At 45.0% G+C, this 27,147-nt stretch overlaps 1 protein-coding gene across 5 annotated transcripts in view; it reads right to left on the bottom strand.

The window, feature by feature from the left end:
- The window catches only part of Stn1 (STN1 subunit of CST complex), a 38,111-nt gene extending 11,836 nt beyond the window's left edge, over positions 1–26,275 (bottom strand). The window contains exons 1-7 of one of the 5 annotated variants that reach the window (XM_036197268.1): positions 26,019–26,275; positions 25,400–25,590; positions 17,667–17,762; positions 12,817–12,885; positions 4,129–4,296; positions 3,191–3,314; positions 719–890 (exon numbers count right to left, since the gene is read on the bottom strand). In XM_036197268.1, the coding sequence (XP_036053161.1) occupies positions 719–890; positions 3,191–3,314; positions 4,129–4,296; positions 12,817–12,885; positions 17,667–17,762; positions 25,400–25,553 (783 nt within the window). In that variant the 5' untranslated portion in view covers positions 25,554–25,590; positions 26,019–26,275. The other 4 variants (XM_036197277.1, XM_036197260.1, XM_036197252.1 and 1 more) reach the window with 4 other exon arrangements.
- Between the last annotated feature and the right edge of the window lie 872 nt (positions 26,276–27,147).

The raw sequence follows: 27,147 nt of genomic DNA on the forward strand, positions 1-27,147 counted from the left end.
ATGAGGAGGCCAGGAGAGGATCTGTGAGCTGAGATTACACAGTTAAAAGGAAATACACGAGTCACACACAAGAGCGCAAGCCCAAGAACAGAAAGGCAAGGAAAGCCTAAACCCACAATTTCTAGTGAGTCTTGATTGCATATGACAGAAACACCGAACAACAAACCAGCCTGGGACATGAGCAACGCAAGACTTGCCAGAGGCATCACCAAGAGCAACAGGAAAGTTCTTTGAACTTTTTAGTAATGAACATGACTGAATGCAGCTTGGCCTTTATCTGAATTCCTACAACAGGACAGATTAACCTTTTCAAGGAAAAGACCAAGTCGTTAAAGCCCTGGTTCAGGCATCACCTCGCTGGCCAATCATCATCTTGGAGGGAGGATAATTCTCTCCTCTTACCTCCTTACCCTCCTTTACCTGCTCTGAGATTAAATGCCCATCTTAGCGAGTACTGACAGCGAGGTGCTGTGACCTTAGCCTGCTATTATTTTCTACTCAGACATTAAGTGCAATGTGATTAAGTAAAGGGCGGACAAGGGCAGACCCAGCCGCATTTCAAATTCCTAGTGGTCAGTGACCTTTCCAGAATAGAAATGGCACGTGCTAGAGCCGGGACCTCTGCTTTTGGATTCCACCCCACGAGTCTTCCCACCAGTCCCTCGTGCCCTCACCCTTCAGGTGCAGGCTGAGTCCCCCATGAGCACGCCCTACTTACCTGGTCTGAGCAGCTGCTGTGCAGCACAGGCTGGCTGGCCAGGGACCGCAAAGACTCCACCACTTCCAGCTCCTGTTGGTAGAAGGTCTGTACTTTCTTCTCCTGGAGAAATTCTTTGATTCTCTCACTCAACAAAGACGTGAGGCCGGCGAGATCCAAAGTGTTCGTATTGCTGCAGGGGCAAAGTTTTCAAATGCCTTGCAGAAACCATCACCTCTGTTCCTTTTGGTGTGCATAAAACCAAGAGCTAGCTAGGAGACAGCGTTTTACACTGGTGCTTGTTTTTGTTGTTGTTGTTGTTTTGGGGTTTTGTTTGTTTGTTTCTTTACAAAACGGCCATCGTGTGGCTATGGTGGAACTGCACATATTGACAGCCATTCATGATAGATTATAAAAACAGGTCAAGAACAGCATGGAGGGGTGACCATTTCTGTGAGGGGGAGAAAAAATCCCATTAAATAGCTAAGTGATGTTTGTGCTGTGTATGCACAGAATAAAGGCATCTAAAGGGAACCATGGCAACCCAGGAACACTGCTAACGTCTGGGTAGTAGTGCTCGGAGACAATTTCCACTTTCTGTGTTATAAACATCTACTGTTTGTACTGTTTGAAAATATGACTGATTGTCTAAGTAATGTATTTACATGTTTAAAAAGGTAAAGGGCACAGCTCAGCAGTAGAGCACTTGCCTAGCATGAGTTTGGTCCTGGTTCATTCTCTAGCATAGCAAACTAAGTGTGTGTGATGGCTATGTGTATGCCCGTGATGGATGTGTGTGTGTGTGTGTGTGTGTGTGTGCATGCGTGTGTGTGCATGTGCAAGTTTGTGCGTGTGAGTGTACTGTGTGCACGCAGAGGCCAGAGGAAAACACCAGGTGCCCTGCTTTATTGCTCTCCCCCTTATTCCCATGAGACCAGATCTCTCATTGAATTTAGAGGTAAAGAAATAGACAGCAAATCCCAGTGATCCTCCTGTCTCTGCCCCTACACTGCTGGGGTCACAAGTTTGCGCACCAGCCTGCCCAGACTTTAATATAGGGCTGCGATAGCTCAGGTCCTCACACTTGGGGAACAGGTACTCTTACCCATTCTAGCCCGTCTGCCCCACCTAGTAAAGTGTCCTTCCTGTGCTGGCTGATTTTCTGCCAGCTTGACACAAGCTGTAGTCATTTGAGGAGAAGGAACACTCAGCAGAGAAAAGGCCTCCATAAGACTGGGCTGAAGGCAAGCCTGTAAGACATGTTCTTAATCAGTGATTGATGGGGAAGGGCCCAGTCCTTGTGGGTGGGGCCACTCCTGGGCTGGTGGTTCTGGGTTCTATAAGAAAGGAGACTGAGAGCTGGGTGGCGGTGGCGCACGCCTTTAATCCCAGCACTCGGGAGGCAGAGCCAGGTGGATCTCTGTGATTTCGAGGTCAGACTGGGCTACCAAGTGAGTTCCAGGAAAGGCGCAAAGCTACACAGAGAAACCCTGCCTCAAAAAACAAAAACAGAAACAAAAAAAACAAAACAAAACAAAACAAACACACACACACAAAAAAAAGAAAGAAAGAAAGAAAGGAGACTAAGTAAGCCATGTAGAGCAAGCCAGTAAGCAGCACCTCCATGGCCTCTGCATCAGCTCCTGCCTCCAGGATCCTGCCTGCTTGAGTTCCTGCCCTGACTTCCTTCAGTGATGAACAGTGATGTGAAGTGTAAGCCAAATAAACCCTTTCCTCCCCAAGTTACTTTGGTCATGGTGTTTCATCACAGCAATAGTAACCCTAACTAAGACACCTCCTCATTCTGCCTTCCTAGCTTGAAGCCACCAGGAGGGCACTGGTAAGTGATTTTCTTTATCTCATTTCATATTTTAGCCAATGCCTGTATATTTATATTCCTCCTGGGCTCTGTTTGTTTTTTCTACTATATAGGAATAAAATCTGTCCTGGTTGAGAACAATGCAGTTGTTTTTGTTGTTTTATAGTGGGAGTTGCAGGATCAGGGTCGAGGTGCACTGTGGCATGTTGTTTTATAGTGGGAGTTGCAGGATCAGGGTCGAGGTGCACTGTGGCATGTTGTTTTATGGTGGGAGCTGCAGGATCAGGGTTGTGGTAACCCGTGGCACAGTATTTTGACTGTGAAAGGCCTTGGTGCAGTTTTATCCACGGTTATCACCTCAGGGTTTGCTAAGTTTCTTGGATCTGTAAAGTTTTTCCTCTAATTTGAAGAAGTTTCAGCCACCATGCAAGTACTCATGTGTGCACCCCTCCTTTAGAAACTCTAATTATAATATACTGTGTTTCCTTCACAACCCTAGAACCTCTATGCTACAGTCACCTCCACTTTGCAGGAGAGGAAACCGAGGCAGGGAGGACTGGAGCCCCACGGTACTCAGGCGAGTATCTGTGGATCTGTCCTGTCACCCAGCTCCTGGCTCCTCCTGCTAGACATCACTGCTGCCATCATGTTCTCAAGCAGTGTGGTGAACTCACCTTGGTGCCTCTTCATCCTTCAGGGCGGGGTTGCGGAATGGCCGGTCATATATTCTCTTGTAGAGCACAGGCAGCTCGAGCATCCTTGCAATTTGAAGGTTCCACACTGGATCGTCCACCTTATCTAAAATCCCAGGAAAAAGATGCCACAGAAGACTCTGAGAGCGCTTCTTTCCACATCCAAATCACTGACAGGACAGCAGTCCAGAGTCACAGAATAGTCCCCAGCCATCCCTTGAGAGAGAAGGCAATGCCTCATGTGTGACAGGCACATCTGGGGTGGGGCAGGACTGTTATCCTCATTTTTGTTTTATGCTGATGTACTATAGGGCCAGCCCTTGGAATTGATATATTTATTTAAGACAGGTCCTCCCTATATAGCCCTGGCTAACTTGTGACTCATTATGTAGACCAGGCTGGCCTTAAATGCATGGGGATCTGCCTGCCTCTCTCTCCTGGGTGCTGGAATTGAAGGTGTGTGTTACCCATGCCTGGCTGCTTTTGAGATTTTCCCCTGAAAACCAACCAGCACAGTGTAAAAGGGTGATTCAGGACTATTTCTAATTAGCTATTTTCATTAACGTTAATGGGCTTAATGGTGCTCAAGACATTTCCATCCTTTGAAGAACTGGAGCACTCTGCCCTAATGGACTGACATTTAGAATTTCAAAGTACTTCAGAAACGGTGGTGCTGTCCAAATAAACTCACCAACTATATAGAGTCAATAATTCATTCTTTCTCAATCTACTTCTAACTAACGTTCTTCAAAATACAGTTTTAAAATGCTGTTTTCCTAAAAACAGCATGCTGGACATAGTTTCCCCGTTAGAATGAAATCTTATGTGAACTTTTGCAAGTCTGACCTGGAGCTAAACAAGCGTTTACAGAGCCCTCACCCAGAAGAGCAGCTCGCCTGGCAGAAAGTCCCTGTGCTTACAATACATGGAGGCACGGACTTCTCGCTCTTCTCTGAACACGTGCACGTAGCCTCTGACACGGATGACATCCCCAATTTCTATCTTGGTTTTCTGCTCAATGGTCTCCTGCAATTTCTTAAGCTGTGAGGTCATGCTTAGCTCTCTTGCAGTGCATGGAGCAGCTGGGTCTGTCGGGGCCAGGAGAAAAGAGGAGAGGTGTAAGCAAGTGTCCTTCCATGCTGGGGACACAGTAACCAACATATTGTTCTTCATATCTTTTCAAATCCTCTACCCAGAAGCATAAGCTCTAAGTATCCGAGAGCAGAACACAGGGAGGAGATTCTGGAGTGAGGCCAAGTGGGCAAGTTCCAGGGTGGCTGCACTGTCTTTTCCACCCCTGCTACACCAGTGCAGAGGGCCTGTGTAGCCCTGAGCACCACGTGTTCGGGAGCAGTTGGGGGCAATAGCCCTACCCAGCCCTCTTATTTGTAGATTTTATATTGTTTTTGCAGTACTAGCACTGGTACAGAGACGTAGCCCCACCTACCGGTGTTTCCCTTCACATTGTGCATACTCTCTCCGTCTATCTTTAACCTTTACCTCACAGTGACGAGAAGCTAATGTACATTCAACCCGAAATAACCTCTGCCACTAACTTCTAACTTGTATCAAATAAGAGCAAAGTTAAGTAAGAAGAACCCTGACCGTGTGGTGTACAGGTGTTCATCTACCAACTTTCTAATGTACCAGCACACCCTGAAGGTGTGGTGTACAGGTTTCTTCTACAGACTTTCTAATGTATCAGCACACCCTGAAGGTGTGGTGTACAGGTTTCTTCTATGGGCTTTATAATGTACCAGCACACCCTGACCGTGTGGTGTACAGGTGTTCTTCTACAGACTTTCTAATGTACCAGCACATCAAAGCCTCACAACTGCTCCCTTCTGCTAGCTCCATGTCAGAGATGAGAAACTTGTGTCACAGAGAAGTCAAGCAACTTGTCCAAAATAAAACAGCTGGCTAACAAGGTTGTAGGCTGTACTGCAGTGTCTGACTGCGGAGACTCTGTGGTTATACTACGCTCTCTGCTGCCTGCCTCAGAGGATATGGCCATTTTCTGTAGTCAGAGTGGCTAATTAAAGACCCAGTGCTCTAGTCTGTCTATTGTAATTCCAATATATCTGAAGCTACACAACTTAGCATTTTGTTATTGTTTTGGTTGGTGAAATGTGGTCTTGCTATGTAACCCCAGATGGCTCTGAACCCCTGCTTTAGCCTTCGGAGTGCTGAGAATAACTCAGTCTTCCCTACAATACAATATCCTGTCATGTTACTATGGCAGTTACACAGCTGCATACTTCTTCCCTTTTGAAGACTTTTCATTTTGATCTCCTGCATAGGGCAGGTTCAGCATGGACACCTGCAGTCACAGAGGCCTGACTTGCATCTCAGCTGGGCCCTTAGCTCTTGTGACGCCGCTTCTCCACTCTCAAGTCCCTCTCCTCAACTGAACGAACCAAGGAGACAAAGGTAAGGGCAGTCTACTTTTGCACGCGCGCATGTGTACACACACGTACACACACACACACACACACACACACACACACACACACACACACGGCTGTCATGCTTGACTCAACTTTGCATACCATGGACAGAGAAAGTGACAACCATGTGCTATTTGTGACAACCAATGACTGAGCTCTCTAGACAATTTCTTTCTTTGGGGACTTTCACTGAGTTTACCACCTGTCACTTGTTACAATGTTTGACAGAAAAACCTCACTCTGCATTCACATGTGACATTAGCAAAGCATGTGTGCTCACAGCTCCCTCACTAACCTGTCATAGCAACCTGAATAAAAAAACAAAACAAAACAAAGCCCAATCTGCCAAGTTTTCCTTTGATTTTTAAATGGCAAGAGGAACTGGGTTTGGTGGAGTCTGGTGTGACTCTAGGACTAGGGAGGTGGAGGATCGGAGTTCAAGGCCAGTCTCAGCTATGCTGTGAATTCAAGACTAGCTGGGTTACAAGAGACCCTGTCTAAAAACAAAACCAAACAAAACCACGAAGTAAATTAAAACAAACAGAAAAGAAACCATGTATGACATTTGATGTTTTGTTTATTGGGGTCTAATGTAGCCTAGTCTAACCTGGAACTTGATACGTAGCAGGGTGAGTTTGAACTTCCAATCCTCCTGCCTCTACCTCCCAAACACTGGGGTTCCTGGTTTGTCCCAGACACTGAGCTGGCTGTGTTTATAGAAGATGACAGACTCCGAGTATGTCTTGTTGCTGATGAAGCTGTATCACTGGTCTCATGTAAACTTTAAGCAAACTGTGTGCATCATGCTCATCACATACAATGCCCACTGCTGTATTTTAACATTTATTTCATTCTCTTGCATAAGAGTATTAAAAAGAATCTTGATTTTTGAATCCACTCTCTTGTTGCTCCTGACTGTTTTCAGTGATCCAGCAGCTGGGGACTTGCTAGAACATCAAATATTCACTGGGATAGCTACACAACGTGGTCTTCTTCAGGTTCCTTTAATGTGAGCTGCAGGGTAGGAATCATGGCCAATTCTTTCCAGATATTATTCTCTACCTGAAAAGATATTTGTTAAATGCCGATTTATTTCCTGTGCTCAGGTTTGTCCTTCTATACAGGAGTGATCTCTCTTTGGTCTTTTGATCAAATTTTCTGCTTTCTGACCAACCACAGTTTTGACAGTCATGGTTTTGTAACATGCAGCAGCACCAGAGTACACGTGCTGGACCAAAGCCTATAGCAACACAGAGATCACAAAGAACTGTGTGCATGTGGCAGCCTGGACACCTCAGAAACTAGATACCAAGCAATATGGCTGCTTAGCTCACTGGGTTTCCTCTGAAGATACACAAGAATCGCCTTTTTAAAGGCTGCTCTCCATGTTCCTATCTCCAGGCCCTCTTCTCCTCAATCTGACATTTAAAGGTATTTATAAACTTCATTGCCACTATCCAGACATCACAGGGATAATGAAAAGCTCTGGCAGCACCACTGACATTATCAGGCCGACAACAAATCTGAGAAGGGAGACCCAGCTTTCATTTAAAGACTGAGCCAAATTGATGAAAGAAGACTCTAGCGTGTGATTTAATGAATGTAATGGGATGGCTGGCGCCTGACAGAACTTCATTTTAGTAATCTATTCCACCCTGAAGATAACATTCTAATAGTAAGGACCAAGCTTTCTTAACTTTGCTCATAAGCTGAGTACAAATGGTACATTCAATATAATATTCACAGAAGTTCACATTATATTCTTTATTTAACTGACTGGAACATAATTTTGACTCAAATTAAATTTTGTTTTTAAAAAATTGTCTTTTTTGGCCACCTTCCAATGGAAAGCTTTTAAACGTGGGCCAATTACATTAAAAGGAGAGAATGAGTGAGTTGGGAGCAATTTAAAAATACCACTTCATGTGTAACATGACGAGAACCTCTCTAGGCTTCCTCCCGATACATTTACCATTCTCTTTATACTTGCTTCTAAATGAAGACACTCTGTAATTGCTCAGTGGTTCAACAGCTTTCCAACTTTAAACATCTTCCTCTTGGCGTGTTCAAGAACAGCCATTCTGCTGATCTAAAACATCACCACTACTAAGTACAGGAACTACGTAGTGCTCCTATCATGCCACTTCTTTAAAAAGAGTGCATTAATCTGGATGTGATGGCACATGCTTTTGATCCCAGCACTGGTGAGCCAGAGGGTCCAGTGTGAGTTTGAGGTCAGCCAGAGCTATATAGTGAGACCCTGTCCCCCAAAAAAGTTAATTTAGAAAACAAAAACAATATCTACACCACAGACCAAATCAATCCATAGGCTGTTTAGAGTTTCATTGGGACAGAGCCATGCCTGATTGTCCCATGTATCATCCATGGCTACTTTGTACTAAAATGGCAGTGTCAAGGAGCACTGTCTGAGGCAGATAATGTCTACAAAACAGAAAACATTTACCATCTGTCCCTTAATAGAAAAGGCTGCTCAACCTCCATTTAATTCAGGTGTGGCTAGACAAACTGCACCTTCTGATTAAAGATTGTTGAGTAAAGCTATAAATCTGCAAATGACTTTTTTGTTTTTGTTTTTGTTTTTCAAGACAGGGTTTCTCTGTGGCTTTGGAGCCTGTCCTGGACTAGCTCTGCAGACCAGGATGGCCTCGAACTCACAGAGATCTACCTGCCTCTGCCTCCCGAGTGCTGGGATTACAGGCGTGAGCCACCACTGCCTGGCTGCAAATGCCTTATAATGTTCTTCTGTGGTTTGAATGATTTTCTACCCCTCAAGTCTCATGTGTTGGAAACTATATCCCAAACTGTACTAGTAAGCATTCCATCATGGTAATGAAACACTGATTCAGACTACTTATGGAATAAAGAGCTGGTTTTGGCTCACAGTTCTAGGTGTTTAAGTCCAAGGTCAGGCCATCGCTATAGTGTGTGATGGACTAATATGTCATAGCAGAGTGTGTATCAGAGTGAAAGTCACATACTGAGCCAGGAAGCAAAAAAATCCCCTTGCACAGTGTGTCCCTAATGACCTAGGACCTCACATTAGTTTCTCTCTCTCTCTCTCTCTCTCTCTCTCTCTCTCTCTCTCTCTCTCTTTTCAGAGCTGAGGATCAAACCCAGGGCCTTGCGCTTGCTAGGCAAGCGCTCTACCACTGAGCTAAATCCCCAACCCCTAGTTCCTATCTCTTATATGTCTACAATATTTTCCATTTCTGCCAACCCTGGGGACTAAGCATTAACAGGGACCTTTGAGAGACATTCATTCAGACCATAACAACAATTCAAAAGTATTAGGAGGTGGGACTGAATGGAGGTATTAGAGGACAAGGACAGTGTGGACGAGGCAATGCCACTGTAAGCTCTGCAAGGAACTTCATTCTTTTTGCTACTTTGCCATGGGGGACATTCCAGAGGGGCAACATTCAAGGAGCCATCTTGGAGGTGGAGACTGACATCTACCAGGCATGAGACCCTTCTGTGCTTAATCTTGGATTCCAACCTCCAGGACTGAGAAACAAATTGTAATAAATTACCTACCTGAGCATTCTGTGTAACAGCATTGTAATGGTTAATATTCACTGTCTGTAGTAGAATATTTTAAGGTGTGTTGCTTTTGTTTATGGTGCATTGTTTAACTCTGTGAAGCTGTGTTACTGTGCCTGTGTAAAACACCTCACGGTTTAATAAAGAACTGGCTAGCAGCAAGGCAGGAGAAAGGATGGGTGGAGCTGGTGAACAGAGAGTAAGTATAGGAAACTGGGAGGAGAGGGCTAAGATCTAGCAGCCAGTGGAGGAGGACACCAGGGGCCGGCCACCCGGCTACACAACCAGAAAGCCATGGAGTAAGAAAGAATAAGACTTACAGAAATAAGAGAACAAGAAAAGCCCAGAGGCAAAAGGTAGATGGGGACAATTTAAGTTAAGGAAAACTGGCAAGAAGGAAGCCAAGCTAAGGCTAGGCATTCAAAAGTAAGACTAAGCCTCCATGAAGTGATTTGAGAGCTGGGTGGCGGGCCCCCCAAGAAAAGAGCAAAAACCTCCGAAACATTCTGGCACCCCACATTGGGCGCCAATTGTTGTGTTTTTTTTAAATGGTTGCTGCCTTTTAAGCCACAGCTGTCTGAATCAGCAACTGCAACTCCACTGCTATCAGCAGTGGTTAGGCTGCAAGGGCTGTAGATGGAAGGAATCTGTTCCCTCTGGGTCCAACTCTTGCAAAGCTTTGAAGGGAACTAAACCTCTCTCCCACTAAAGAACTCAAGATTCAAAGGTTGAAGTGGAATTCTACTCTTCAGAGAGGCTGAGTAGCAAGTAGCTCACCTCCTGTCCTTGCTCTCATCCTGCAAAAAGCCCTCATGTGTCTCCTCAACCCTCCTTATAAACCCTTTCTTACCTGGCTCCTTCCTATCACTCCCTGTCATCTAGTTGTTGACTCAGCCTCCTGACTGCAGGTGAATTTTTTAAAAAAATAATCTGTTTAACTTTTATTTTATGTGCATTGGTGTGAAGATGTCAGATCCCCTGGAATTGGAGTTACAGACAGTTGTAAGCTGTCATATGGGTGCTGGGAATTGAATTCAGGACCTCTGGAAAAACAGCTAGTGCTGTTAACCACTGAGCCATCTCTCTAGTCCCTGAATTTTATTTAATAAAACACATCTTTACATCATTAAACAAATATTCCAGAGCATAAACAAAAGTAACACCTTGAAATAATATTCTACAACAATTGTCAACTGGACTGGCTTTAGAGTCCCCATAGAAACACACTCTGGGTGTATCTACGAGGATGTCTCCAGAAAGGTGTAACCAAAGAAGGAATCCACCTGGAATGTGAGCTCTATCATCCCCCAGGCTGGGATCCCCAACTGAAGATGAACAAAATGGAGAAAGTGAGTGGACAGCAGCATCCATGTTCCTCTGTTTCCTGCGGATGTAGTGTGACCAGGTACTTCACTCACCTGCCTCCACGCCATCCCTGCCAAACTGTGAGCTGAAACATAACAGCCCTTAAGTTCCTTTTGATTGTGTATGGTGGCACTTGCATTTAATCCTAGCAATCAGAAGGCAGAGGCAAGTGGATTTAAGTTTAAGGCCAGCCTATACAGTGAGTTCAGGCCAGCCTGGGCTACATAGGGGAAACATGTCCTACACCCAAGTTCCTTTTGTAAGGAATATTGTCACAGCAATTGGAAAAGTCGTTACATAACCACAGACTAAGATTAGTAATCTAAACTGTACAAGAATCCCGATATCTGGTTGTTGTACAGGTTCATTCCTTGCCTTAAGTCTACCTCTAATGCCTCCAAGCAAAGCAGAGCCATGGCCTTAGATGTTCTCAAATTAGGAGTAGGAATGCTAAAGTTACACAAAACTAGCTAATTTCTAAATCTAAGTACATTGGGAAACTAGGCAAATGAGCATGCCATTGGTCAGTATAGCCAGAGGCAAGCTGGGAGTCTGACACATGACGGAAAAGCAAAGAGGAAATCTAATAAGCACGAGCCATTCCTGCAACATACATCACAGACCAACAGAACTGGAGGTTAGATACTGCAGCGAGAAACCTGACAGCCTACATGGATGCCATTATTCCCTGTATGTTACAAACAGAACAAAAGAGAGTTCCAGAATCTGTGACTTCTCAGAGCCTAAAATGATCACTAACATTGACTGCATAACACCCTTTCAGTTATTATGAACTGAATTTAATTTTTTAAAAGTTAATTTTATGCTGGGCAGTGGTTGTGCACACCTTTAATCTCAGCACTTAAGAGGCAGAGGCAGGCGGATCTCCAGGTTCAAGGCAGCATGGTCTACATAGGGAGTTCCAGGACAGCTAGGGCTATATAGAGAAACCTTGTCTTGAAAACCCAAATTAAAAAAAAAAAATTGTTATGTGTACTAATGTTTTGCCTAAGAGCATTTGTATGTACCACACACATGCCTGGTACCTGGGGAAATCAGATGAGAGCTTTGAATACCCTGGAACTGGAGTTATGGCTGGCTGAGAGTCATCATATGGGTGCTGGGAACAGAAAATGAGTTCTCTGCAAGAGAACTTGAAGAGTTACTTAAGGGGCTGGACACATGTATCAGTGGTTAAGAGCACTTTCTGTTCCAACCACCACCATGGTGGCTTACAATCCTTTGTAACTTTAGTTCCAGAGGACCCAACAAACTTTTCTGACCTCTGTAGGCACTGTATGCATGTGCTGTACAGATATACATACAGGTAAAACACCTATACACATAAAATAAATTAAACAAACTTTAAAATATTACCCAAGAGGGCTGGGGGCTGTAAATCCAAGGTAGAACACTTGCCCAGCATGTTTAAGGCCCTAGACTTTTATCCCTAGCAACACAAACACACATACCAAAACCACCACATGCATGCACACTGCGCTCTCTCTCTCTCTCTCTCTCTCTCTCTCTCTCTCTCTCTCTCTCTCTGTCTCTCTCTCTCTCACACACACACACACATACACACAAAGCACCATTGAAATATATTCATGTAATTCCAAAGGCTTCAGTTAGTCAGTGTATTCAAAGTACAATTTTAAGATTTATATTACCTTAATGGCTAACTTCCAAAGGAATCCTACCCTCACAAGCTTTGGATTCCTGCTTGTTTGAACATGATAGTTTTTATAAAATCTGCATCATGGCAGCAGAAACATTAGTGGAAACCATGTTGGAGGACCAATCTTCAAAATCTTTGGTCAAGGATTCTGACCTGATGGCCATCAGGGTACAATATCTTGACTTGCAAAATAATCATCGAGATAAAATTTGTACTGTAGAAATTTCCAGGAATTCTTTCTCATTCTCTATGCTTAGGAGAAAGTTATGACCAAGCAGGTAGGAGAGAAGCCCTTCCCTACTATGGCATCAGGTTCCAGAGCAGCAGAGCTTTGGGTGCAGTGTGTCAGGGCCACCAATGCAACCACCAGCCAAAGCTCTGGGGACAGTGTGTCAGGGCCACCAATGCAATCACCAGCCAAAACTCTGGGGACAGTGTGTCAGGGCCACCAAAGCATCAGCTTAGTGTGAAAACACTCTGACAGTTGTTTGATGAGCTACCTTGAGCAAAATCCTTTGTTTATCAGAAAACCAAAGGGATGTGGCAAATAGAATTACCTGGTGAAGACTCAGCATTGCTCCCCTTTTTCCAGCAGGTGCAGTTGATAACCCCAGTGGCATCATCCACTGAAAGAGAAGCATCAACAAGTAGGTGGGAGACTTGGGCATGCTGACCAACACTCAGTCAGACTGAAAGAGGGCAGTCTCAACAGCCTAGTGGAACAACTCCCTTCAAAAACTCTCCCTCTGAGTAGACGGGGCGGGGAGGGTGACAAGGGGGTGCAGGGGGAGGCAGGAGTGGGGAACGGTGGAGGAGCTGGCCGGGTGGAGGGGCTGGGTAAGGGGTAGGGAGGGGTGAGGAACGAGAGGAGAGGAGGGAGGGGAAAGTGCTGTCAGGATATAAAATAAATGATAACATTTAGTTAATAAAAAGAAAAGAGAAAACAAAACAAAAAAACCTCTCCCTCCGTCTTCAGAAGCAACCTTTCACTACACACCAATATGAACTGCTTACCTGTAAGCATGTAACACCTGAGTCCAATGGACACTTTCAACTTTTCCCTAACCCTCAATGTAGTGATGAGTCTTATCTGGTCTGGTAATTGCGCCCTCAGGAAGTTAGGTGCCAAAGAACTTCAGTGAGTGCCCACATCCACAACCTGCCTTTCTTCTTTCTTTCAAACAAGAAAGGACTGGTGCTCTGTGGTCAGAGGCACAGGAACCCTGGGCTCAGCTTCCTGACACCTCACCTCTGCTTTCACTAGTTCGCTCACTGCCCAAGCAAAGTGGTCCGCATCACCTGGCTCTGCAGGTCAATCACAGCTCATCACCGAACCCAGCTTTGTTTTTACAACAGAAAAGAACTATACCCTGGCCACAAAAATAGAACTGGACTGGCTCTTTTTATTTATAGTGCGAAAAGGAAAAAAAAAAAAATCAAATAATTCCCATGAGACTAGGACTTGTGACTGGAGAGGAACTTGGAGATCTTTGCTGAGGGAAGACAGGATCTTCTCTGCCTGAATTCTGACAAGCTCCAAACATAGGTTGCTAAGCACAGAGTAGTGGACCTCATAATTAAAACAAAGCAAAACAAGTAGACTGTTGTAAAGGCCCATGCAATACAGAATATAAGGGGAAATGTTTTATTGTTGGCTTAAATCTTTGTAGACAGAAGATTAAACTGTCCTTTATAGTGAAATAAGTTCATTTTTTTTTAACATAAAATAGGTGAACGATGTGAGAAAGGGATATGGTGAGCATCTTTTAGCTCTGGATTTAGAACTGGAGGAAAAAGACTTTCTAAAGCAGAATCTGAAAACTACAACTCGTTAAACAAAGCTTGATACATTTGCTGATCTAAAACCAATAGCAGACAGCAACTTTCCAATACACGTTACTGCTTTACTATATAAAGAGTTCCTACGAACTAATGAGAAAACACCAGACCACAGAGAAGCAGCACCAAAGAAATGGGATGTGCAATGCATGGAAAATGTATACGTGGCACATAAATAAATGCCAGTATGCTAAGTCCACTAATTGCCATGGAAACTCAAATTGAAATAATTCCTCAACTGCTAGATTGACAGTAAAAAACACTGATAACGAGGGGGAGGTTATGACTAAGTTTTATAACACCTAGCATGCACGAGGCCCTGGTTCAATCCCCAATACAAAAACAAATAATGAAATATTGATACCCTCATTGGCTATGAGTGGGTTATAAATCAGCAGCTCATTTCTCAACAGCAAGATTGGAAGTATGCATCAGATTTTTAAGTGTACACACCCTTTGACTTGGCAATTACTTCTAGTAGATTATTCGGCAGAGAAAGACATAACAAGTGCACAGATATCTACATCTTGAATAAATTGCTCACTAAAGTAGTGCTTATAACATTGAAAACAGGAACAACATAAACAACATTTATAAGTGTGTAGTTGGTTAAATAAATTGTAACAACATAGTATATGAGATTAATGGGTTATAATGAAGACCGAGGTCCTTACTGTTGAAAGACATGAATGCCTTACAGTAAAATACAAATCCCTATACCTTATAAATCTTACATATATAAAAACTAAATAGCATATTTCAATAGAAATGATTTTAAGACATTAAATGCTAGTAGCAGAATCTTTTGAAGTATGAGGGAAGACACCTACATTCAATGGGAACATTAACTGTCAGATAAATTTCAAAAACAAAGAGATGGGTCTTACTCTGTAGCTGGCTTGGACTCACTATGCAGCCCTGGCTGGCCTCCAACTTGCAGTAATCCTTTGCCTCAGCTGCATGAGTGCTGGGATTACCAGCAGGACCACTACAGCTGGCTGAAAGTGTTTATTTATATTGGAAGCAAGACTAATAGCAAATGAATGGACATTTGTTCTGGGGGATGGGAGGCTATCCTGGGCTAACCTGAGCCTCTTGAACACCACCTCAGAGCTCAGGTTGCTGCCAGGGACTCGGTGTACTAGGGACACTGCCACCAGACCCGACTTCTCTGGCCTGCCACTTCTCATGTAGCATGGTTCCCGAGGCCTGCTGCTGAGTGCCCTCCAAGAGGAGAATCATTACAAAGCCACACCACATCCTTCCCCAGTGTGACACCAGGATGAGCCAGTGTGGCCAGAAACACCACAGGACAGGCCTGCCGTGAGTCAGAGGGGCACAAGGAAAGCCACGCTGGGCCTGCAGACAGCAGGGAGGAAAGCGGCTCTCTGCTTCAACTGGCCACACAGGAACTGAGTGCAAAAGCCTTTCTGCTCTTAATTACTTCCACATTGTTGTTTCCTGCAGCCCACAGGCGCATCGTGCTCTCACGACACCCACTTGGAGGGAAAGGCTTCTCAGGGAAGAGCCAAACATATCTCCTTAAATGTTTCCATGGTGGGGAAGTGAGCTAAGTGAAGTCCCTTTATGTCACAAGCCTAAATCAGACCCAGTTCTCAGGCCAGAACTGAAATTCCCAACAGTCTTGTATGTTTGATCAGAAAACATCGACTCCAGATGACTGGGGTCAGGGGAGCCTGGAGAGAAGGGGATGCAGGAGAGAAAAGCCATGTGATCTCTATGCGGACAATAGTGCACACTGGGGCCAGTTCCCCATCAAATGGGCTCATAAGCCTCTCCCAACAGAACCTCAGAAAGTTAAGTGAGTCATAGTTTTCTCACCCGCAAAATGGAAATACTTGTCCTTCCTATTTCTAAACAAAACGAGGAGAATAATATGAAATGATGAATGTAAAAGGTGCTTTGTGGCTGAAAGACATGATTATGTCATCCCTGGGACTTGGAGAGCAGCGCTGTATTGTACTATAGACAATTACTTGTCCACAGCTGGGTATACTGTAGGAGCTTAGCACACCCTTGCTGAGCTGTCCTGGAGAAACACAGGACCAACATCTTTGGTAAAATAAAGCAGAGAGAGTCAGGAGAGGGATGCCTGGCAACATTTAAAATACACACGCGCTTGCACGCGGGGTGGGGGGAGCTTGCTGAGGGAGAGCTTTCATCACAAACATGCTCTTTTCTAAACAAAGGGACACTCGCCTTCAGGAAAACAGGCAGATGTTGAGAGATACAATGATACTGACAATGTCAATCCAACGTTTTTGGACACAAAATTCAACTCCTACCATTTATCCCCCATGTACATTCCATGCGAAAACAGTCCACAGGAAATGCCACAACAGGTGATGACGTCAACCAGAGCAAAGGTCTGCACCTCAATCCTGCTCCCCTCCAAACACCTATCATGGCCTCTTAGGTCTGAGAATCTTGGTTGTTCAGCTAATGTGAGAATGTAACAAATTAAGATGCTTGCAGAGGGCTGGAGAGATGGCTCAGGGGTTAAGAGCACTGGTTGTTCTTCCAGAGGTCCTGAGTTCAATTCCTAGCACCTACATGGTGGCTCACAACCATCTGTAATGAGATCTGGTGCCCTCTTCTGACCTGCAGGCAAACATGCAGGCAGAACACTGTATACGTAATAAACAAATTTTTTTAAAAAAAGATGCTTGCATTGGGGTTAAAGATATGGCTCAGGAGTTAGGAGCCCTTACTGCTCTCCAGGGGAGCAGAGTTGGGTTCCAGTTCCCAGCAACCACACTTGGTGGCTCACAGCTGCTTATAAGCTCCAACTCCGGGGAGTCTGACATCCTCTTCTTGCCTCCTGAGGCACCTTGACTCACAAACACACACACACACACACACACACACACACACACACACACACACACATGCATAATTAAAAACAAAATCTTTTAGAAAAAGATACACACACACATAATTAAAAATAAAATCTTTTAGAAAAAGATACATTAACTTGCCATCCCCCCAAAGCAAGACCCACTATACTAAAGCACATTCTAGCAATTCGTTGGTGTCTGAAAGACAAAGGCTCTGTATTAGTTCATGACGAGGACCAGGCAAGTCCGATAACAGATATTTACATCTTCAGTAACAAAAAGGTTTTTTTTTTCCTCTTCCCTGACTGTTCTGGATATAAATCTTTAAAAATGATTTTTACACTCTTCTAAACAGGTCAGTTTTTACATTCACTGGGCCTCTTTTCAAAGGGGTCGCGATAAGCACGTCCTGTCCTTGGCCGGGCACCGCTGTGTCACGGGTGTCGGGTGTCTTCTCTGACCATCGGTGACCCGACACCTCAGCATTTCAATTCTTTCACCCCCTCCCTCCCCAGCAGCGGGTACCTCCCAGCATCACTAGTATCATTTTTACCTGTGGCCTCGTTTACTTCGTCCAGACACAGGACTCTAACAGGGTGCTCGGTTTTGTGAGGCCCCAGCTGCTCACAAACGCGAGGGCCGCTAAAGCTTCAACTTTCAGCTGAGTGGGGACTGTCTATGGAAACTCAGTTTCAGAAGCGATTGCTTACCTCCATAGCTGTAGAAAGCATCTCTTTCTCTCACGCTAATGACAGTTCCCATGACATCCACTCGTCTTATTGGGTGCCCATTGTAAAGATATATTCCTAAAAGCCAAGAGAAAGCAGTTCATACAACACAATTACATTTTCTTGCATTAAATGTCTCTTAGGCGTAGAGTGTCACAAGTCAGTGGTATGCTGTGTGTCCCAATTCCAGTCATAAGAGTCAGTCCTTGGCATGTGGCAGGCTCCAAGAAGTTAAGTGGTCTTTTCAAGGAACAGAAGCAGAAAACTGGGCTCTTGAGAGCCTGAACTATCACAACAGAGAAAAGCAGGGTCACCCTCTAGGGTTGGTTAGTTCACTTTCCACTGTGAATAGGAACTGTGCCTCTGTGAACAAAGCTCACAGGGCTGGAGAACAGCTGCCACCCAATGACACAGCGCTGCCTCTGAGTGACTATAAAGGAAGCTATTCCTTTAAAAATATTTTTTTAGATTTATTTTACTTTACACGTATGAATGTTTTGCCTGCATGCAAGTATGTGCATCACATGCATGCCTGTTGGATCCCCTGGAACTGGGGTATGGATGGTTGTAAGCCATCATGTGGGTGCTGGGAATCAAACCCGGGTTCTCTACAAGAGCAAGTGCGCTTAACCTCTGAGCCCCTCTCCGTCTGCATGGCTTTTTTAACCAGGACTTTTCTAAGAAACCGGTCATCTTTCTCTGCACCAGTGAGGAGAAGATACAAACACTGCCCACAGGGGCCAGCTGACCACAGCTCAAGCACTTCTTAAAACCGTGTTGGGGATTTAGCTCAGTGGTAGAATGCTTGCCTAGCAAGCACAAGGCCCTGGGTTCGATCCTCAGCTGAAACAAACAAACAAAAACCCCAGGTTATGCAGAGGCTGGGAGGCAAGCTTCTGCCAGTGAGGAAACCTGAGAAGAAAAGCTGCCACACACACCCAGCATCCCCCCCAGACTTAGAAACACAGACCTGGAGGCTTTAGAAGTCACAAGCTCCTAATTCTGCTTTCATTCCCGGGACTTCCTGACTGCTTCAGAGCTCCTTGTGTGGACCTCCGCGCGTACCTGACACACCTGTAACGTGTAGTCTCTTTGCATTCAACCTCCCATAGCACCTGCATTCTCTACTTTCAGAATCAAATGACACTGACACACACACACACACACACACACACACACACACACACACACGTTCCTTTTTATTCTATTTTTGAAGGTAATACATTATTTTTAACGAATTTACATTATTATTATTATTATTATTATTATTATTATTATTATTAACAACGCATGTGAATGTGGATGAGGGTACCCACAGAAGAGGGTATCACATTCCTTGGAGCTGAAGTTGCAGGCAGTGGGCAGTTACCCGACTGGGTGCTGGGAACCAAATCTGGATTCTCCGTAAGAGCAGCAAGCACTCTTAAACATGAAGCATCACTCCAGCTCCACATCCGTGTTTTCAAATAGCCTTTTCCTTTGTAAATAAATATACGGATTGTAAACAAGGAGGCCATGATTACTTCAGGCATCTGTGTTAAGTGTTACAGCTAAGAGGAGAAAGGTTTCCTGGCAGCCGGGAGCCAAGGAATACCACAAAGTCACAGAGCATAACAAACATCACACAAGAGATTCATTGGGAGGGAAAACCCAGGAGGGAGGCGGCCTCTGCTCCAATGAGAAGCAGCAGAGAACTGAGCAGAAGTGAGCAGAAGGCAGGCTTTATATAGATTTTTTTTGTGGGGGGGGCGGGGTGAGGGAGAGGGTAGATAGAGCTTTCCAGGGTAGCCTGGGATTGGAGGTATTTTGTGGCCTGATCTTGGGGCAAGCTCAGGGATCCGATTCGTGGGATTTTTGCTGATCTTGGGCTTCTTCCCCCCATGTAGTGCAGGGCCTGGCCACACTCCAGCTTTGAGGGGCGTGGCCTAGCCTTTAGCCCCATGAGGGGTTCACAATGGTCACTCTTTGCTCCCATCAAAGCTGGTCAGAACCTCTGGATTTCAATCTGTTAGGAAACTATGGCTTGACCTTTCACACTGACCACTGCTGATGAGTGGTTCTCTGGATTCCCTTGAAGATAGGGTAATGGGATGGACAAGCTGCTCCTGAGCCTGTCTGCCAGGGGGACACTAGGAAAGTGGGTTTGTCTTGGAGAAAGGAGCTTGCAAACTCAGCCCAGAGTGGGTCCCTCTTTTGTGAGGCCTGTGTACTTCTAAAGACGAGTTGAGCTGGTGGATGGGCCACTCTCCTTAGGGCAGCCTAGGAGGACAGAAGCTGATGGCAAGGCCCCATGAAGGAAGGAGCCCAGCTTACAGTGTCACCCCTGCATGAGAGCTGCTCCCATTCACAAACATGTGGGCGGACTGGGCATGACATGAATCTACAGTAAACAGCTGAAATATTATGACCTTTAAGCTGGGAAGAGGAGCTGGACAGAAGTTGATGTTTCCAAAGGCAGTAAGAAGACTAGACTAATGCACAAGCCAGTGTCCCCAGGTCACCAATCCTCATGTGACAAACTATATCTAGCAACAATAAAAACCTGAATAGGTTTTCATTTGAGAATATACTATACCTCCTCGAAAAAGGATAAACATGAAACTCATAAATGTCTACCTCGGGGACTAACAATGGCTCACTTTCAAGAGCATTCACTTGAAGCTGCAAAAAAAAAAAAAAAAAAAAAAAAAATCCTTCTAGTCGAAGGACTCAGCAGAAGAAACTCTTGAAAGCATTACAGAACAATAGAGGATACAGAAACAAACAACAGATGGTTTGAATTGGGGGGGGGAGGTGCTGAGGAAACTGGCTGAGGAAGAAATACACTGCTTAGAAACTTCTCAAAAGCATATTAAGACACGAACCACAGACTAAGAAGCCAGCTCTCTGCAAGATGGCTTACGACATGAGAAAGGAAGAGAGAACCACTTCCTTCTACCACAGTGAGCTCTTGTCTGCAGCTCAAGGGCACCGGGTGACTGCTCTGTCCACTGAGAAGAAAAACAACAAAATTCAACAAGCTAAGGAAAGCAAATGAGCAAACAGAGAAGCACTGGCCTACCCCCAAGCTCTTGTTCCAGCCTTTTCCATGTAGCCCACAGAGGCTTAGGCAATCCAGGGTATTTGTACTAACTACATCCAAGAGCTCCTGTATGTTCAGACTCCCAAGAAGAGAAAGCCAAGCCTTGAAGGTGCCAAGGTCATTGGCAAATTTGATTCAGATTTTAAGCCACTGTCCATGAACATCCACAACCCCAGGACGATATTACCTGTTTTCTGTCTTTAAAAAGTACTTTTTTATAAGCCAGTTGGTGGTGGCGCACACCTTTGATCTCAGCATTTGGGAGGCAGAGGCAGGTAGATCTCTAAGTTATGAGGCTGACTTGCTCTAGAGTCCAGGACAGCTAGGGCTACACAGAGAAACCCTGTTTCAATCTACACTCCTCCCCTGCCCCCCAAGTACTTTCATAGGAGATCCTGTCTTAAGAAACAAAATCAAAAACATTCAAAGCCAGGCTGGTTAACATGGTGAGTATCAGGCCAGACAGGGCTACACAGTGAAAACCTATCTTACAGGGAGGGTATCCTCCACACACAAGCAGTTTTTAATGCATAAAACAAATGAGCAAACAAACAATCCACCCACCTAAATACATCAACCTTCCCATTTCTACCAGCCAAACCCAAAGTTCAGGTTTCTGGAGATGGTATTTTACGAAGCAAACCAAATAGTAGTCAGTGAGGTTTCACCAGTATAGGGCACTCTCTCCTAGCCTCAAGCTTCGCTGGGATCCTCTGTCCATTCTGTGATAAAGCTGTTTCTGTGACTCCTTCGTCTTTGCTAATTAGCTAGAACTCAGGAAGGTGTCATACTTGATTACAACTTTATAACAAAGGGCACAAATTAGAGTCAGACAGATAAAGCACAGAGGAAGGTGTGGAGGGTTCAAAGACTTTGGGGCACATCACCCTCTGACACAGTATACTTACCTAACCAGGGAAGCTCATGCAAGCCTAAACATCAGGGTTTTAACGGGTTTTCATAGTGAGGGTATGATTAACTCACTGGTCGTACGAATGAATGACCTCAACCTCCAGGGGATCAGGCTGATAGGTCAATTCATAAGGTTGGTCTCTTGGGTACAGAGAGGTCTACTCTGAAACTGGCAGCCCAGAATACCATACCATGCTTCATTGACATAAACAAAGGTATGGCCCCCGCCTCCAGTAACAGAGATACTCCTATACTCAGGAAATTCCCAAGACTGAGGTTATTGGCCAGAACCAAGGGCAAAGGGCAAGCAAATTCACTACTACAGAACACTTGTTTTCCTGCTGTTGTTAACCTTCGTTACCTTGTTTCAGATACTTTGCCATTTAAATATTTCTCAATTTTATGGAGTCACAGGCATCTTGTTTGTTTTAGATTTGGTTTATTTATTTTTATTTTTTGGCCTTGAACCCACATTGATCTGCCTGCTTCTGCAACCTCTCAAATGCTAGGATTAGAGGCATACATCACCACACCCTCTTGTCCTGTTTTCAGAGCCAGTGTCTCATGTAGACCAGGCTAGCCTTGAATGTAATTGAGAATGGATGGCCCTGAACTCTTGATTGTTGTAGAATATTATTTTAAGGTGTGTTACATTTTTTCCTACTGCTTTTGTTAACAATGCAAAGATGTGTTACATTTGCTAGATAAAATTCACCTGTGGTCAGGAGGCTGAGTCAGCAACTAGCTGACAGGAAGTGGTAGGGTGGAACCATGCGTAGCTAGGGTTCTTAAGTGGTGGCGGAGGGAGCAGAAGGTTGCTTGGTTAATTGGGGAGACATGAGCAAGGAGAGGAGGTGAGGTACTTGCTATTCAGCCTCTCCAGGCAAGCAGAATTTCACCTCAACCTTTGAATCCCGAGTTCTATATCGGGACAGGGATCTAGATAAAACTTCTAGTAGCCTTAAGAGAGCTGGTGCCTGAGAGAACAGAATTCCTGCCAGCTTGGGCCCTTGTAGCCAAACTGCTGCTGGTAGCTGCAGAGTTGCAACTGCTGATTAGGACAAAGCTAAGCCCAAACCAAAAACCTAGAGTAGTGTGGTGTTTCTTACTCTCTTGGAAACTAACAGCATAGTGTAGCTAGTCTTTCTCTGTCCCGCCAGCCAGCTCCCAAATCACAACATGGAGACTTATTGTTAATTATGAAAGCTTGTCTGATAGCCTAGGCTTGTTTCTAACTAGCTCTTATAACATAAATTAACCTGTTTCTATTCATTTACATGCTGCCACATGGCTCATGGCTTGTTACCTCATTTCCTACATTGTCATGCTTCTCCTGCGTCTCCTCCTGACTCCATCCTTCTTCCCAGCATCCTCTGTGCCAGGAAATCCTGCCTAACTATCGATTGTTCAGTTTTTAATTAAACCAATCAGAGTGACATATCTTCACAGTGTACAAAAAGATTATTCCACAATAGCATACTCTAAGGAAAAAATTTCTAAAGTCATGATGTCTGTTTCCTTTTTTTTCTTTTTCTTTTTTCTTTTTTTGGTTTTTCGAGACAGGGTTTCTCTGTAGCTTTTGGAGACTGTCCTGGAACTTGCTTTGTAGACCAGGCTGGTCTCGAACTCACAGAGATCCACCTGCCTCTGCCTCCCGAGTGCTGGGATTACAGGCGTGCACCACCACCGCCCGGCCTATGATGTCTGTTTCATCCATGAGATTTCCTTTTACAAATGAACATCCAAAACAGTCTCACAAGAGGGGACAATGGCCATCAGGCTGGTTTTCACTGGATTTCTTTTAACACACCGTCACATCCTTTGCCCACAGCAAGAGTTAAACTCCTGGGCAGCCCCTGCATGTGCTTGCTCACTCACACATCTTTTAAGCAAGGCTGGCATTTGGAGTGAATTAATTTCTTCCTAAGGAGATGAGCTATAAAGAACACCAGATAATTCTGGAAAACTCTGGAGGAGGCTGGCTGCCCTCCAAGTGGGGGAAAAATCCACAGACCGAGTTCAACAATAAGTAGGAAGTAAAGGTGGAAACAATTCTGTACAAAAGTCTTTTAGAAGAAGGTCATCCAAATACATACATACATAAAACAAACTGCATAAAACCTCATCTCTTTTAAACTGTGGTTATTTGAGATCTTGACTTTATTTCTTTTTTGACTCAAATCCTGTCATTCAGAAGGTCCTTGATTGGAAAGCTTCACAAAATAGCAAGGACTTTAAGCAAACTTCTCACCCAGCACAGTATTAAACTCCGCAAGGACTACCCACTGCCTCTTAAAATCTACATATTTGTTAAACGTTTAGGTATGATAATTATATCTCTAGTAGCCAGTACTCTAATTTTAAAAACTGTGGCTAGGCAGATGGTTTGGTTAGTAAAATGCCTGCTGCACAAGCGTAATGGCTTAAATTCCGGTCACCCGCACCCACATCAAAACCTGGTTTGTGTGCACATACCCATAACTCTGTAGGGGACCAAGCAGTGATGGAAAAAGATCCTTCAAGTTTACAGCCAGCCAGTCTACCTGAATTGATATGTTCCAGGTTCAGGAGAAGTCCTTGCCTTAAAAAATAAAGGTGGCTGGGCAGTGGTGCCACATGCCTTTAATCCCAGCACTCCCAGAAGCAATCAGAGCTCTGAGTTCAAGGCCAGCCTGGTTTACAGAGCGAGTTCTAGGACAGCCAGAGCTACACAGAAGAGCCCCTGTCTCAAACACCTGCCCCAAAAGGTGGGGGAATTGGAGAGATGGCTTAGTGGTTAAGAGCATTGGTTGCTCTTCCAGAGGACTCAGGTTCAATTCCTGGAACTCATATGGTGACTCATAACCATCTCTCACTCCATTTCCAGGGAATCCCTCTTCTGCCCTCTGAGGGCACTGCACACACATGGTATATAGACAAAACACCAATACACATAAAGTTAAAATAGAACTCGTTAAAAACACAATTTAGAAAGTAAAAACTCTAGGCAGACACCTGGAGGTGCACACAGGTGACTCCCATGAACATGGACTTATACTACACACAAGCACAAAGTTAGGTACGCAATGCTTTACTCCTCCTCCTCTCCAGGGCACCCACTGCGAGCAGACGCTGTTGCTGCACATGGACAAGCCAGATGATGTCCTTTCTCCCAGGAGTTTCTATTATTTTGACTCTGATTAACTCAAATCAATACCAACCCCCACATTTTATGAAGAGGACACCCACGCTTTGCAGGAAGTAGGTCACATCCCCAGAAAGGTAAGTACTACTACAGCAAGGCCTAAGCCTGTTTAGTCCAGTGATCTTTCCACTCAAGAGCAGGCCCAAAGAACAGAATCAAAGTACTTTAAAATATGAAATTCCTTAGCATATTGTTTAATTGAGAAAAGGCCTTATGTAACCCGGGTTGGATTTGAACCCCTGATCATCCCTACTTCCACCTACCAACTTTTGGGATTACATCTGGTTTGAAGGGAATGGGGCTCAGTGCAAAGGTTGAGCCCTCAAGCTTTATTTAACTTAAAATGTTTAGATTATTATTTAATTTGCCCAGAAATGAACTCCTTCCAGGGTTGAGGCTTGATAACTTTAAAAGCTTCAGACAAGCTTCCTGATGCAGCAAGGCTCTTCCAGATGCTTTAAGGCCCAGCTTTCTGTATCTTTGTGGAAAATGTGCGGGTAGGGGGCAGCACACGGCATCCAGTGGCGGGCCACATACCTGACATTTGGTGGGACTCCTTCATCTCCAGGATATCCCTGATGTAGAGTTTTGCAAAGGCTAGAAACACAGGATCCAAACCCCAAAAGAGGGACGGGATCTCCTCTTCCCTTGGACTGGATTCACACTGCATCACGAGGCTGTGTTGCGGCATCCGCTAACCCTAAGAAGCTCTCTTCAGAGCCAAGGCTCTGTAAGAAACATAAAAATAAGTTTTCAGGGTGTTTAATGTGGGTGAGGGTCACCCAGAAGTCTTAGGAGGGTAAACAGGGCTTCAGGGTTCCGTCAAGCTCTGTGCCTTGCAGGTGGAAAAAGAGGCCTTGTGTGAGGTTCCTTCCCACGAAATACCAACTCAGAACCAGTTTAAAACCAGTTTCTTTCCAGACAGGGTCTCGGGTAGTCCAGGCTGACCTTAATCTAGCCATGTAGTTGAGGGTGATCTTGAACTATCGACTCTCTAGCCTCCTCCTCCAGTACTGGGATTACAGGCATGTACAGACACACCTGGTTTATGCAGTGCTGGGGATTGAATGCAGGCCTTCGTGCACGCTAGGCAAGTGAGCTACAACCCCAGAGCCTAAGTCAGCACTCACTCTTCATTTTGGGAATAATCACCTACACAGAGCTTTAACAATTGAGTCCGGAGAACACTGGCGCCCCTGTGGCCGTGGGTTTTGGGCCCTGGAAGTGAATCTATCCACGATTCGACCTTTCACCTTCCGGGAAGAGCGGAGGAAAAAGAAACAAAATCTGAGCAGATTGCAGCCCTTCCCGGAGCAGGAGCAGTTAGCTAAGATTGCTACCACAGTTCCGGTAGGGAGAAGGAGGGAGCGGCGGACGTAGCACACTCCAGCCGGCGTATTTCCTTCCCGCCACGGCGCCTAGCTACCACTAGCCCCTCCCACCGAGGCCACGCCCCGATGTCCGCCGCACAGACCACGCCCACCGCCGCACAAAGGCTCCGCCCACGCAGTGTTTCTAGTCGGAGGCCTGCGCAAGCTCTCCCGCGGCGCTGGTCACAAGGCTAATCCCGGAGGTTCCGGAGCCAGCCCCGAAATTCCTGCCGCTCAGATCCCGCCTTCTGCATCACATTTGTCACTCCGATTTCCTCAGTTCCAAGAAATTGCGACGGGATCAAACTTTAATTTTTTTTTCATTAGAGGAGGGGGTTGTCTTGACTTATTAAACCAACAAACAACAAAATTAAGCAGTGGAGTATTTTACTCGTTTCTTCACAGCTGGTGGTCACTGACACACCGTAGGGATGCTGCGGTCTCGCTTGCAGATGTTATGATTTAAACTGGAGACCAGAGTGAATGTGAGGTCTTGTCTCTAACGGAATCCATTCCTATAAGACCAGAATAGGGTTTGTCTGTCGCCTTTCCCCTTTCTTAAGGTACAGTCTGGGATGTTGTACCTTTAAGAACTCCTGAGAGCCTGGCGTTTTTGCAAACCATGACCATCTTGATGGAGCCCTGTCCACAGCGGTTCTGCTCTAAATAAAGAAGCTGCGTTACCACAACGCAGGAAATGGTGTGAGTTCTTCCTAACTCTGACACGGCAGGGGGAGGGCAAGCTACTCACTCCAGCGGCAAAAGAGGCAGGTGGCCAAAGAGATCATTGCTAAACTATCAGAGAAGGAACTTCAAGGGCTAGAATGGAAACTGTGTGCCATTAGAACCATGGCATCCAATTACCTGCCTAGCCACAGAAGGAGCAGACAAACACAGTATCTCCCAGAGTCTGTG

This window comes from Onychomys torridus, chromosome 1, assembly GCF_903995425.1.
Source record: "Onychomys torridus chromosome 1, mOncTor1.1, whole genome shotgun sequence".
Classification (NCBI taxonomy): Eukaryota; Metazoa; Chordata; class Mammalia; order Rodentia; family Cricetidae; genus Onychomys; species Onychomys torridus.